The sequence below is a fragment of the Mixophyes fleayi genome, chromosome 4 (assembly GCF_038048845.1).
Source record: "Mixophyes fleayi isolate aMixFle1 chromosome 4, aMixFle1.hap1, whole genome shotgun sequence".
Taxonomy (NCBI): domain Eukaryota; kingdom Metazoa; phylum Chordata; class Amphibia; order Anura; family Limnodynastidae; genus Mixophyes; species Mixophyes fleayi.
This window is the reverse complement of record NC_134405.1, coordinates 127,433,469-127,446,037: the sequence shown is the minus strand read 5'-3', so window position 1 is coordinate 127,446,037 and position 12,569 is coordinate 127,433,469. Positions and strand designations below refer to the sequence as shown.

The window sequence follows — 12,569 nt, the reverse complement described above, 5'->3', positions numbered from 1 at the left end:
AGGAAAATTATATCTTGCTATTTTGTGCTTGCAGATGAATATCAAATAGGGTGACTGGCCTGGTGAAGTGATGCCCGATTAATTGTTTTATGTCTTCTTGCAGTGCTATAAAACTAGAATGCTTGGCCACAGGAACAAAGCCACTATACCGCAGCAGCCTGATCAACAAAGTCACCATTTTGAGATGGATAACCGGGCGTTTAGAGCATCCATAGAGCAGGTGAGAATTGTTTCAGATGAAGGCAAATAATTTAGATCCTAGTTACACCACAGATTATTTTTGTGCCTAGCATTACCATAAATATCACCACATTTGTAGAGATCCCACCATGTTGATTCAATGGGGTTTATAGCAAGTAAGGAAAAAATGGTATGTGTGCTGTTCTTGACTCTGGTCCTAGACCTTTGGTAGGGTCCAACAAAACCTCTGCACACTATATATTGATTTAAAATGTAATCTAGCAAGACACAGATTTTAGTGTTTGCAATATAAAACTACATTTTACTACTAAGGGGTATATTTACTAAACTGTGGGTTTGAAAAGGGGGAGATGTTGCCTATAGCAACCAATCAGATTCTAGCTGTCATTTATTTAGTACTTTCTACAAAATGACAGCTAGAATCTGGTTGCTATAGGCAACATCTCCAGTTTTTCAAACCCACAGTTTAGCAAATATACCCCTGTGTGTCTGAAAACTAATGAACTGTTTGCAGCATCTTAATCACTCACATATTGTAAAGACTTTCTGCCTTCCTGAATAATCCGTTTAACAATGCAGACACATTTTCAATTGCCTATATGGAATATCTTTAAAATTTAAGAAAACAGAAGTCTGTTAGGAATTGTTTTGAGTGAGAATGCTTATGATGCTTTTAAAGAGACAATAACATGGACATACCTAGATAATGCATTATCTACATTGACTACATGCAGCAGTGTATTGAAGTGTCAAGTCTTAGCCTGTTTTCCCATGCTTCCTTCTATCAGTTATGCTTACTGATTTAATATCAGCACAAAGACAAAATGCCATCGTTAGGAGCACACAACTCTGCTAATCGCTTTTCACTTGGTAAAAATGTAACGCTCAATCAAAAATTGCTTTCACTTCCTTAAATGTGATGCGTGTGAAGGAAATTGTGTAAAGTTTTTGCAACTTTAATTGGCTTTAATTTACTTTTGTCCGACTTTTACTAAATATTTTTATCTTTCTGGCTTCCGTCTGAATATTTTAAATAAATCTAAGGTAGTTTTTTTAATTTTGGTGCCCCTATCTCTTGGCAAAAATTCGAGTTGCCTATTATGTTACACCATTAACAGGGTAAACATCCCTTTTTACATATACAATATTTTACACTTCTTATACTCCCTTTTCTTAACCTAATCTCTTTAATTGGAGTGTTAGTACACTGGGTCTAGGATGAAACCAGATACTTAAGGCACTTGCTGCATTGGACATTTGTTCTAACAAGTGTGGTGAATTTTTTTTTTCCCCATTCTCCAACAGCCATAATGTTGACTTCTGGTGAAATGGATTTTTACTGGAGCACAGATGGCGATAAAGCAGCTGTGAAACTTGCTGGAGCGAACAGTGATTTGGAGTGGTGGTACTCTTACCAGGCAGACTCGGCTGGCTCTGTACTTGCTGTACATGTGGTGAATGTGGTTTATGGATGGCGACTCACATATTTTAAGCGCGTTTCCTTCTATATGGGCTTTCTCTTGTGATGGCAGCAGGCCTGGGAAGAAATGTTCTGATGCTGCTTCCACATGACACAGCTCCCACAGATTGCTTGAAATCCTAGCTTTTGCTATTTCAGTGCTGAGGATGTTATAATTACTCGCAATGTACTGGAGAAGATTCTTCACTGTATTATAGGTTTTCTTCACACTACATCCTTGACAACTTTACATTTTAAGCTGTCCAGTAACTGGTTCTGAACAGAAGGAATGTTATTTTTACAGAGAGTTTGTCCACTGTCTCATGCCGAAAAGTTTTAAGTAGGAGTTTAATAAAATAAAACAAATGTATAGGCTGAGCAATCTATGACTTGTTTTACACTGCCACGCTGCGTATGACATAATAATGAGCTGCTGCCCAGGAGATGAGTGGCAGTACATTTTTGTAGATGTACATGGCTTGTGTCTATCCTTTACGCTCATCTTGTAGGGATGTATTCTGATCATGAAAGCATTTAACAATTTGTTCACATCTGACTAAACTAAACTTCTGACTGTAATAAACTTGTGGGATTTATAAATTGTAGGTTGTGGTATATGAATGGATTTTCTTATCACCAGAGATGGAATTTTTTATTTTAATCAAGTAAATGGTGATTGGTGAATAAAATAAATAATTTTATGGTCTTTATTTCAAAGTACACTTTGTTTAAACTTTATATCTGATGGCAATTTTTTTTTTTTTTTTATGAAATCTTTTTTTATTTGTTTTATTGTTTATTTATAAGGCGCCACAAGGTTTCCGCAGCGCCGTACACAATACAAACAATGAACAGTACAGGGAATAACAGTACAATACAATAAACGAGTAGTACCAAGACTTCAAAGGCTCCAGGCAAGGCAAATGTATGGAGGTTGGAGCAGAAGAGAAGGGAGGGAGACAGGAGGGAGGAGGTCCCTGCTCATACGAGCTTGCATCCTATAGGGAGGGTAGACAGACGGCAGGCACAGAGGATGTCGGAGGAGGGGAGCAAGCGCTCCCCTCTACTGAGGAGGAGGAGGAGTGAAGTGAGGAGTGAGCATGGAGAGAGGGTTAGGTGGAAGGCTGGTAGGCAATGCGGAAGAGATATGTATGGATATGTCTGTGGATACATATGAGTTAATGTACAATGTTAATTAACGGACAAGTAAGCAGATAGATAGAATAAACAAACAGACATTGAGTATTTTTGAGACCCCCTGAGAGAAGTTGCATAAATAAGTCCTAATTACATATAGCCCAGAGGTTTCCTCTATCCAAGTATGTGTGTGGTGGTGGTGGTGGGGGGGGGGGGGAAGGAAGGGGGTGGGGGGAAGGAAGGGGGTGGCGGGAAGGAAGGGGGTGGCAGAGGGCCAATACGGCGGAGGGGCTCCTGTGGGAGATCATATTACATATATTTACTCTACCCTAAATCCCAGCTCATGTCGCCAAATGTAGAGGCAAATATCCCTTCCAATTATTCCAATGAGCGCTGTTGCAACAAAGTTGTATTCGCAAACCTTTTTAAAATTTAATTTTGCATCTGAGTGGAGAGATTTAAGAAAAAAAAAAAAAAAATCTCCATTTCCTATAAAATCGAATTCCCTTTTTAACATCAAAGAACAATGTAGTAAGCAATTCCTGCTTCACCTCCGCCAGAGATGGCAGTGATCGGACTACCCAATGACTGAAAATCATCAATTTGGCGATAGGATGTGAAGCAGTTTCTTACAGCGACACTCACTAAGACTCCCTAGGGGGAATCCAGTTTTCAAATTGGTATAGGAATATGGCGTGTTTATCAGTTGGTAGATGAGTGTACAGGAACAATACATACCCATTGGCCCTTCCTGAGTTACTGGTGTTACTTCTCATCTATAGTGTTACCCTATCTCAAAGAAGCAGTTTTCCTCTATTGGGTTCAGGAGACTTGGGAGGGTTTTGCGTCATCTACTGTATGTGGACCCAGATCACCTTATGCTTTCACTCAAATCTTTGTAGGCAGACTGTTGAGCATTTAACATTGTTGCCCAGACTGGGTCTTGGTTGTCTAGTTTGTGTCCAATACTGTTAACAATAAAGAATTGCTGCTTTATGTCCAGTAATTTAAAAAGTGTCTCTTGATCTTGCCAGTGAAATGGGTCCCCTGATTCAGTGATCCTGGGAATTCCCCAGCATGTCTTACACTGGCAGCTGAGTCATTCACCATTGGCATAGATTATACCCACTTTAATAACATGTTCACAGCTGCCTGTTCGTAATGGTCCTATGACGTATGATACATGGCAAAAAATGGGACCATCATTGATGGACCTCAGGAGTTAGCCTTTCTCCAGCCTGTTTCCACAAAGTTGGAAGCAAACAATTCAATAGAATGTCAATGTTTGTAGCATAAACAGTTCCCTACAATAGTACTAAGGGGCCGAGGCCGTTATTACTCCTCCTACCGGCATCTGTCAAATCCAGGTTAATGTGTCAGACAGTGAAGCATGATTCGTCACTGCTTCGGAGTCAGATGGCGTTGTGCATGAAGCTCCTGATGAACAGTTGGGCCGACATTGCTTTCAGAGGCAGTTTGTGATTCTGTTCTACATGTTTACGTGCTAAGCTCTTCAGCACTTGGCTGTCCTGTGAGTTTTTGTGGTCTACCTCTTCATGGTTGAACTGTGGTGGGTCCTAAATTTTTCAATTTCACAATGACAGCACTTAGTTAACTGGCTCTGGCTGGGCAGAAACGTGATGAGCAGACTTGTTGGAAAGGTTCCATCCTATGACTGTGTCACAGTGGAAGTCACTGATCTTCTCCCTACAACCCATTCTACTGTCACTGTTTGACTATGGAGATTGCATAGCTATATGCTTGATATCATACACCTGTAAACAATGTGTGGGGCGCAAACTATTTTCTCCATATAGAGTTGTTCTTCTAGTAACAAAGTTTTCCCCAGCAGCCCAAGGATAATCTGGGGAGGTGATAGTTTACCTGTTCCTCTGTTAAAAATTAAAAAACAAAACACTGGAACATTTTTAATGTCATTATTGTGTATTCACACTTCATATTAAGGTAAACTTATTAGCATCACGAGCAGATACTGCAGCCAACTTTGGTATCTGACCTGCCTGCATTTTGTTATTATCACCAATGGATCAGTATCATTCTGGTGTGCTGGGACTGCAGGCTGTACAAACCACAAGCCAACAGTTTCAGTATTGAAGGTAGTGATGTAATCTAGTGGTCCATGAATCTGCCTTTTTGCCATCTCTCCAGCTGGGACTGTTACATATGAATTGTTGGGGAAAGCTTTGCTGAGTTGAAGGCACTTGTCCAATGAACATAAACCGGCCTTCTAGTCTCACCTTGGGCCTACAGAAATGGCTATCTGTGCACAATAACCTCAGCTGTGTGTAGACATGCGGTTGAGATTACCCTCATTGATGAAAGGCTCTAGTTAGTATCGTTCAATGACAGACTCACGTCATTTATTTAGTACATTCTACAAAATGACATCTAGAATCTGATTGGTTGCTATAGGCAACATCCCCACTTTTTCAAACACGCAGCTTAGTAAATCTAGCCCTTAGTCTCTTGTATGCTGTTCCTGGGGAGCGCCGTAATACTATTCCTTGTCTATCTGGCTAGGTGTTAACCTGCCTTCTAACTGCCTCCATGCATTTCTATGACTGTTTGCAAGCTTGAGTGGATTATGTTATACACCACTACCCCACTCCTTGTCCTTTCTGATGTACAGGTTTGCTTTAGCGTAACATGTTTGGGGGTCAGAATATTATATCTTTTTAATAATTTCAACAATTTCATAAGTTTTCAGACTCACATTGTGGACCCTGGTTGCAGTTTTCCAGAAGATTCTATACCAGTCAGGCAAAACATAGAGACAGCTGTAAAATTGTACAAATAAAACTTTTGATTGCAACCATTGTCTTAAATTTGCAATACAATATAAAGTCGAAAATGTTAACATGTAAATGCTTCTCAACTCCTTACTATATGTACACATGCATGAACTATAGGGGCTCTCAACCAGCAGCCTGGATGACACACAAATTATGACTCCTAAAGAAACCTACATACACTACATGGACAAAAGTATTTGACCACACATCTTAATTGAGTTGAGATGTTTCAATCAGACCTATTGCCAGAGGTTTATAAAATCAAGCACCCAGCCATGCAGTCTCCACTTGCAAACATTTGTGATAGAAAATGGGTCGTTCTGAAGAGCTCAGTGACTGCAAGCGTGGTACCGTGATAGGATGCCACCTTTGCAATAAGACTGTTCCCTGCTGGATATCCCACAGTTAACTGTAAGTGATATTAATAGAAAGTGGAAGTCTTTAGGAACAACAGCAACTCGGGCACAAAGTGGAAGACCGTGTAAAATCACAGAGTGGAGTCAACAACTGCAAAGGCACATGGTATGTAAAAGTCTAACTTACACTTAATGTGAGCACAAAAAACTGTGCGGTGGCGCTTAATGGGATGGGTTTCCATGGCCGAGCAGCTGCATGCAACCCTCACGTCACTGAGACCAATGCCAAGCATCAGATGGGGTGGTGTAAAGCACACTAATACTGGACTGTGGAGCAGTGGAAACATGTTCTGTGGAGTGACAAATCAAGTTTCTCTGGCAGTCAGATGGGCAAGTCTGGGTTTGGCGGATGACGGGAGAACGTTACCTGTCACACTGCATTATGCCAACTGTGAAGTTTGGTGGAGGAGGGATAATGGTATGGGCCTGTTTTTCAAGGTTTGAGTGAGGCCCCTTATCTCCAGTGAAGGGCAATCTTAATATTTCAGCATATAAAGTAATTTTGGACAACGTTTTGCTTTCAACTTTGTAGCAACAGACTTCATAAATGCTCTACAGAAAGAATGGTCACAAATTCCCAAAGAAGCCCTCCAACATCTTGTGGAAAGCCTTCCAAGAAGAGTGGAAGCTGTTATCGCTGTAAAAGGGGGAACAACTCCATATTAAAGTATATGTATTGATTACAATGTCATTACAGTCCCTGTTGGTGTAATGGTCAAGCATCCAAATACTTTTGTCCATATAGTGTATATTGTTTATAAACAAAAGAGAGCGGTCATGGTGTAGTAACTAGATTTAACAAGCTTGTTTAAATAGACATTTTCTTACTTGTTAGAATTTTTTAAAAAAGAACAGCTAACCTGAAGGATTACCGAGTGTACCACATGCCAGCTCCACTTTGGACACTTTTAATGGATATACAGTCATGGCCAAATATTTTGAGAATGACACAAGTATTGGTTTTCACAAAGTTTGCTCCTTCAGTGTTTTTAGAGCTTTTTGTCAGATGTTGTTATGGTATACTGAAGTACAATTACAAGCATTTCTTAAGTGTCAAAGGCTTTTATTGACAATTACATAAGGTTTATGCAGAGTCAGTAGTTGCAGTGTTGACCCTTCTTTTTGAAGACCACTGCAATTCGCCCTGGTATGCTGTCAATCAACTTCTGGGCCACATACTGACTGATGGCCGCCCATTCTTGCCTAATCAATGCTTGGAGTTTTTCAGAATTTGTGGGTTTTTGTTTGTGCACCCGCCTCTTAAGGATTGACCCCATGTTCTCAATGGGATTAAGGTCTGGGGAGTTTCTTGGCCATGGACCCAAAATTTTGATGTTTTGACCCCCGAGCCACTTGGTTATCACTTTTGCCTTATGGTAAAGTGCTCCATTATGCTGGAAAAGGCACTGTTCATCCTCAAACTGTTCTTGGATGGTAGGGAAAAGTTACTCTTGGAGGGTGTATTGCTACCATTCTTTATTAATGCCTGTGTTCTTAGGCAAAACTCTGCTACAAAGGTGAAGTTGTGGAAGACAGTTTCATGCCACAGGTCATACACAATGACAAGACTGAACTAGAGATGCTCAGGCTCAGTTTCGCGCTTTTTCGGAATCGAAAACGAGGCAAAACGTCATTGTTACGTTGTCGGATCTCGGGAGTTTTGAAATCTATAAATACTGCCCTCCACGGCGATCCAGCGCCATTTGAAAGAGGGACACAGAAGGGGTAGCACAGTCTGTAGAACAGTTGGGCAGCAACATAGATAGAATTGAAAGTGGAGGGGGTAGCTCTGTTCAACAAAGTCTACAGTGATATTCAGGAGATCTCCATTGCTAATTCTCATTGCTGAAAAATACAAATACTAGTGCTGGCAGGCTTGGTATAATTCTGCAGTCACATTCTACTGTGTTATATAGGTAACACACAAAGAGGAGAGCTCCATTGCTCAATTGCTAATTCTCATTGCTGATAAATACAAATACTAGGCCTGGCAGGCTTGTCTTCTGACTTTGCAGTCAAAGTGTACGGTTTTATCAAAATGGATTCACTGCAGTACACAGAAGAGCAGGAGCACCAAACAGCTGCTTCCACCAGTCATGATGATAGTAATCCCTGTACGTCATCTGGTAAAGCCTATATAAAAGTGCATAGTGTTTTTAAGTCAGGGAAGCAAAAATATAAAAAAACACCTTTTACCTTGGTCAAGAAAAAAAGACCTGTAATCCAGGTAAAGTTATCTACAGAAAAAAATCAAATTGTCAACATATCATTCTACACACCCAGTGACAAGGCAAAGAATGAGGCATTCGCCTTTCTCTATGAGTGCGAGTTCTGCAACTGTCACTGAGGCATCTTCTTGTAAGATCAGTCGTGACCAAGCAAGACCTTGTCATTCGGACTCCAAAAGTGGTGCCCAAATACTTTTACGTGTATAAGCCAAGCTGGAAGAAAACAGTAAGGTATTAGAGGAAAATGTATGTTCAGATTCAGAAATGACACAAATCCCTGAGGAGAGTCTATCCACGAGTGCTATGTGTAATCGTGACCATTCTGATAGTGTACCCATAAAGAAGGCCCTTTTCAGCCTTTCTGCAGATGTGTGCCTGAACAGCCCAAGTGTAGCCGGTGATACACCAATTGAGGATGCCACTTTGGAATTGGACTTCTGTAATGGTGGATTCCAGCGGTGATCAATTAATAATGTGTGAGGGTGATGTACACATTGATGAGGGTGAGGATGAGGCTGAGGATGATGACAACAACATCTTGCCACAGTAGAGTTCATTAAGAGCACTGTTACCTTAGATGCCTTAAGGCCATGTTACCGTGTTTTGTCGGGGGCCCACACAAACCAAGCACTTCAGCCACAAGGAGTGGCACTTTTGTGGCTGAAGTGCTTGGTTTGTTAAAGTGTGCATGCCCTTTTTAAGATCCAACATAAGGGTGGGTGGGAGGGCCCAGGGACAATTCCATCTTGCACAACTTTTCTTTTCTGCCACTGCTGTGTGCCAATGTGTCCTAGATGTGCTAGGAACTGTCATGTGTTTTAGTCATTACTCTGTCGCTTAGCATCCAGCCAGGTCGCTGCAGTATTTGTCCCAAAGTGTATGAAAATAATATTGTGACCTGTGAGGTGGTCAAAATTGACTGCAAATGACTTGAAATTAGTGTTATTGAGGTTAATAATAATGTAGGATCAAAAAAAGAGCAAAATTATGTGATTTTAGCATATTTTAGCATTTTTTCTAAAAAGATACAAAACCAAAACCAAAACACAAAGCTAACCCAGATCCAAAACCAAAACCAAAACCACTTCACGGGGGTCAGTGAGCATCTCTAGACTGAACACAACAGCAAGACAGTAGTTATATTGCATCAGCAAGATCTCTCACTAGCAAAGATTTCAAAGCAGACTGGGGATTAAAGTTGTGCTGTTCACGCTCTTTTGAAGAAGCACAAAGAAACAGGCAATGTTTTGGACCGTAGACGCAGTGGTCGGCCAAGGAAACTTAGTGCATCTGATGAAAGGCACATCATGTTTACTTCCCTTCAAAATCAGAAGATGTCCAGCAGTGCCATCAGCTTAGAAGTGGAGAAAAACAGTGAGACCCAGGTAGACTCATCTACTGTTTGGAGAAGTTTGCATTTCAGAAAATGGAATTGGAGATTTGGTCAGGATTAATGCTGTCCTCAATGCCGAGAAATACAGGCAGGTACTTATCCATCATGCAATACAATCAGGGAGGTGTCTGGCTAAAAGTTTATTCTGCAGCAGGACAGTGGCTCCAAACATACAGCCAATGTCATTAAGAACTAAAGGAAGAACAAGGAAGTCCTGGAAGTGATGATATAGCACCCAAGAGCCCTGATCTCAACAGCATTGAGTCTGCCTGGATTACATGAAGAGACAAAAGGCTTATATCCAAAGATGATCTGTGGTTAGTTCTCCAAGATGTTTGGAATAACTTCCCTGCCGAGTTCCTTCAAAAACTGTGTGCAAGTGTACCTAAAAGAATATAATATAATGAAGTGTGATATACACAAGAGTTAATAATGTATTCACAGTGTTGTTAATAAATGCTAAAGTCCATTAAAATTATTTACATACAATCACGAACACATAACACAAATTAAATGAAATACAAAAATGTGTTTTCCTCTTTAGAATTTAAATGGGAATCTCCTTTCCTGGAGTAGTCAAATAAACAATGTGAATAGATGGGCAAGACTTCATAGTTGCCACAGTTATGAATTAGTGACTATTGGCTGGATGGGTCAGTACACAATAAGCCAATCAGAAACAGCTACATAGAGCTGCAGATAGTCATCATCATTGTGTATTATCTCATACATGCGGAGTACGGAAATGTGTATCTTATGCAAACAAAAACAAGAACCAGACATACGTCCACTTCTACATGATCCCCATCAGGAAAAATTGCTGAATTTTTAATAGACAGCTTTTCCCTCTTATGATCTTTGAGATTGGGCTCCTTACCAGTTTGCTGGGGCAGATAGTTGAATAGAACCAAAGTCTAAATAGCAACAAAATATGTCCTGTACTAGAGGACTGTTATTATTACTTATTTACTAACATTTATTTATATAGCATCAACATACTTTGTAGTGCTTTGCAATTGGAACTATTCCATAGTGTTAAAAATTTAAGCAACAAAAAGCATACTACTCGTTTACTTATATCAGCAAACACATAGTTATTGTTTTATTACATCATAGAGAGGAAATAATATTTTCATGACAAATATATACAATGCCCAGTCACAACATTATAGCCACCTGCCTAATATTGTGTAGGTCCTCCTTGTGCTGCCAAAACAGCTCTGACACATCAATGCATGGACTCCACAAGGTCTCTGAAGGTAGACAAAACATTAGCAGCAGATCCTTTAAGTCCTGTAAGTTGTGAGGTGGGGCCTTCATGGCTCAGACTTGTTTTTCCAGCACATCCCACAGATGCTCTCAGATTGATATCTCGGGAATTTGGAGGCAAAGTAAACACCTTGAACTCTTTGTTATGTTCCTCAAACCATTCCTGAACAATTTTATCCTGCTGAAAGAGGGCACTGCGATCAGGAAAAAACCGTTGCCACGAAGGGGTGCACTTGGTCTGCAACAATGTTTAGGTAGCTGGTATGTGTCAAAGTAATATCCACATGTCAGAACCCAAGGTTTCTCAGCATAACATTGCCCAGAGCATCACACTGCCTCTGCCGGTTTCCTTCTTCCCATAGTGTATCTTTTCTTCAGATAAACAACGCTCACGCATGCATTCTCCCCATGAAGTATAAGAAAGCGTGAGTTATCAGACCAGGCTACCTTCTTCCTTTGCAGTATTCACTGAAAATCAGACAGCATTATTTTACTTACATATGTTTAGCATTGTACATACTATATGTAGAAAAAAACTTAATAAACATTATTTTTTTTTAATATAAAAACTAGGGATGAGCGCACTCGGATTTATGAAATCCGAGCCCACCCGAACGTTGCGGATCCGAGTCGGATCCGAGACAGATCCGGGTATTGGCGCCAAATTCAAAAGTGAAACTGAGGCTCTGACTCATAATCCCGTTGTCGGATCTCGCGATACTCGGATCCTATAAATTCCCCGCTAGTCGCCGCCATCTTCACTCGGGCATTGATCAGGGTAGAGGGAGGGTGTGTTAGGTGGTCCTCTGTGCTGTTTAGTTCTGTGCTGTTTAGTTCTGTGCTGTTTAGTTCTGTGCTGTTTAGTTCTGTGCTGTTTAGTTCTGTGCTGTGCTGTGCTGTGCTGTGCTGTGCTGTGCTGTGCTGTGCTGTGTTCTGCAGTATCAGTCCAGTGGTGCTGTGTGCTGTGCTCTGTCCTTCTGAGGTCAGTGGTGCTGCTGGGTCCTGTGCTGTGTCCTGTTCAGTCCAGTGGTGCTGTGTCCTGTGCTCTGTGCTTCTAAGGGCATAGTTATTTCCCCATTATTCCCAAGTTTTTAAAAAATAAAAAAAAAGTAAAAAAAAATAAAAAATTAGAAATTAAAAAAAAAATATATAATTATAACCAAATGTGCAAAACCAATCCAGCAGTATAAGTCCATTGGTACTGCAATATTACCAAGTTCACACATTCTGCAGTATCAGTCCAGTGGTGCTGTGTCCTGTGCTCTGTCCTGCTGAGTTCCGTAGTGCTGCTGGGTCCTGTGCCGTGTCCTGTTCAGTCCAGTGGTGCTGTGTCCTGTGCTCTGTGCTTCTAAGGGCATAGTTATTTCCCCATTATTCCCAAGTTTTTAAAAAATAAAAAAAAAGTAAAAAAAAATAAAAAATTTAAAAAAAAATAAAAAATATAATAATTATAACCAAATTTGCAAAACCAATCCAGCAGTATAAGTCCATTGGTACTGCAATATTACCAAGTTCACACATTCTGCAGTATCAGTCCAGTGGTGCTGTGTCCTGTGCTCTGTCCTGCTGAGTTCCGTAGTGCTGCTGGGTCCTGTGCCGTGTCCTGTTCAGTCCAGTGGTGCTGTGTCCTGTGCTCTGTGCTTCTAAGGGCAT

The 12,569-nt window shown here is 40.6% G+C and overlaps 1 protein-coding gene across 1 annotated transcript in view; it reads left to right on the top strand.

Annotated features, from left to right (window-relative positions):
• LOC142152001 (uncharacterized) overlaps nt 1-2,261 on the top strand; it is a 29,166-nt gene extending 26,905 nt beyond the window's left edge. The window contains exons 13-14 of the mRNA XM_075208177.1: nt 104-220; nt 1,507-2,261. Coding sequence (XP_075064278.1) covers nt 104-220; nt 1,507-1,512 — 123 coding nt within the window. The 3' untranslated portion in view covers nt 1,513-2,261. The remainder of the gene's footprint in view (nt 1-103; nt 221-1,506) is intronic.
• The last annotated feature ends 10,308 nt before the right edge of the window (nt 2,262-12,569 follow it).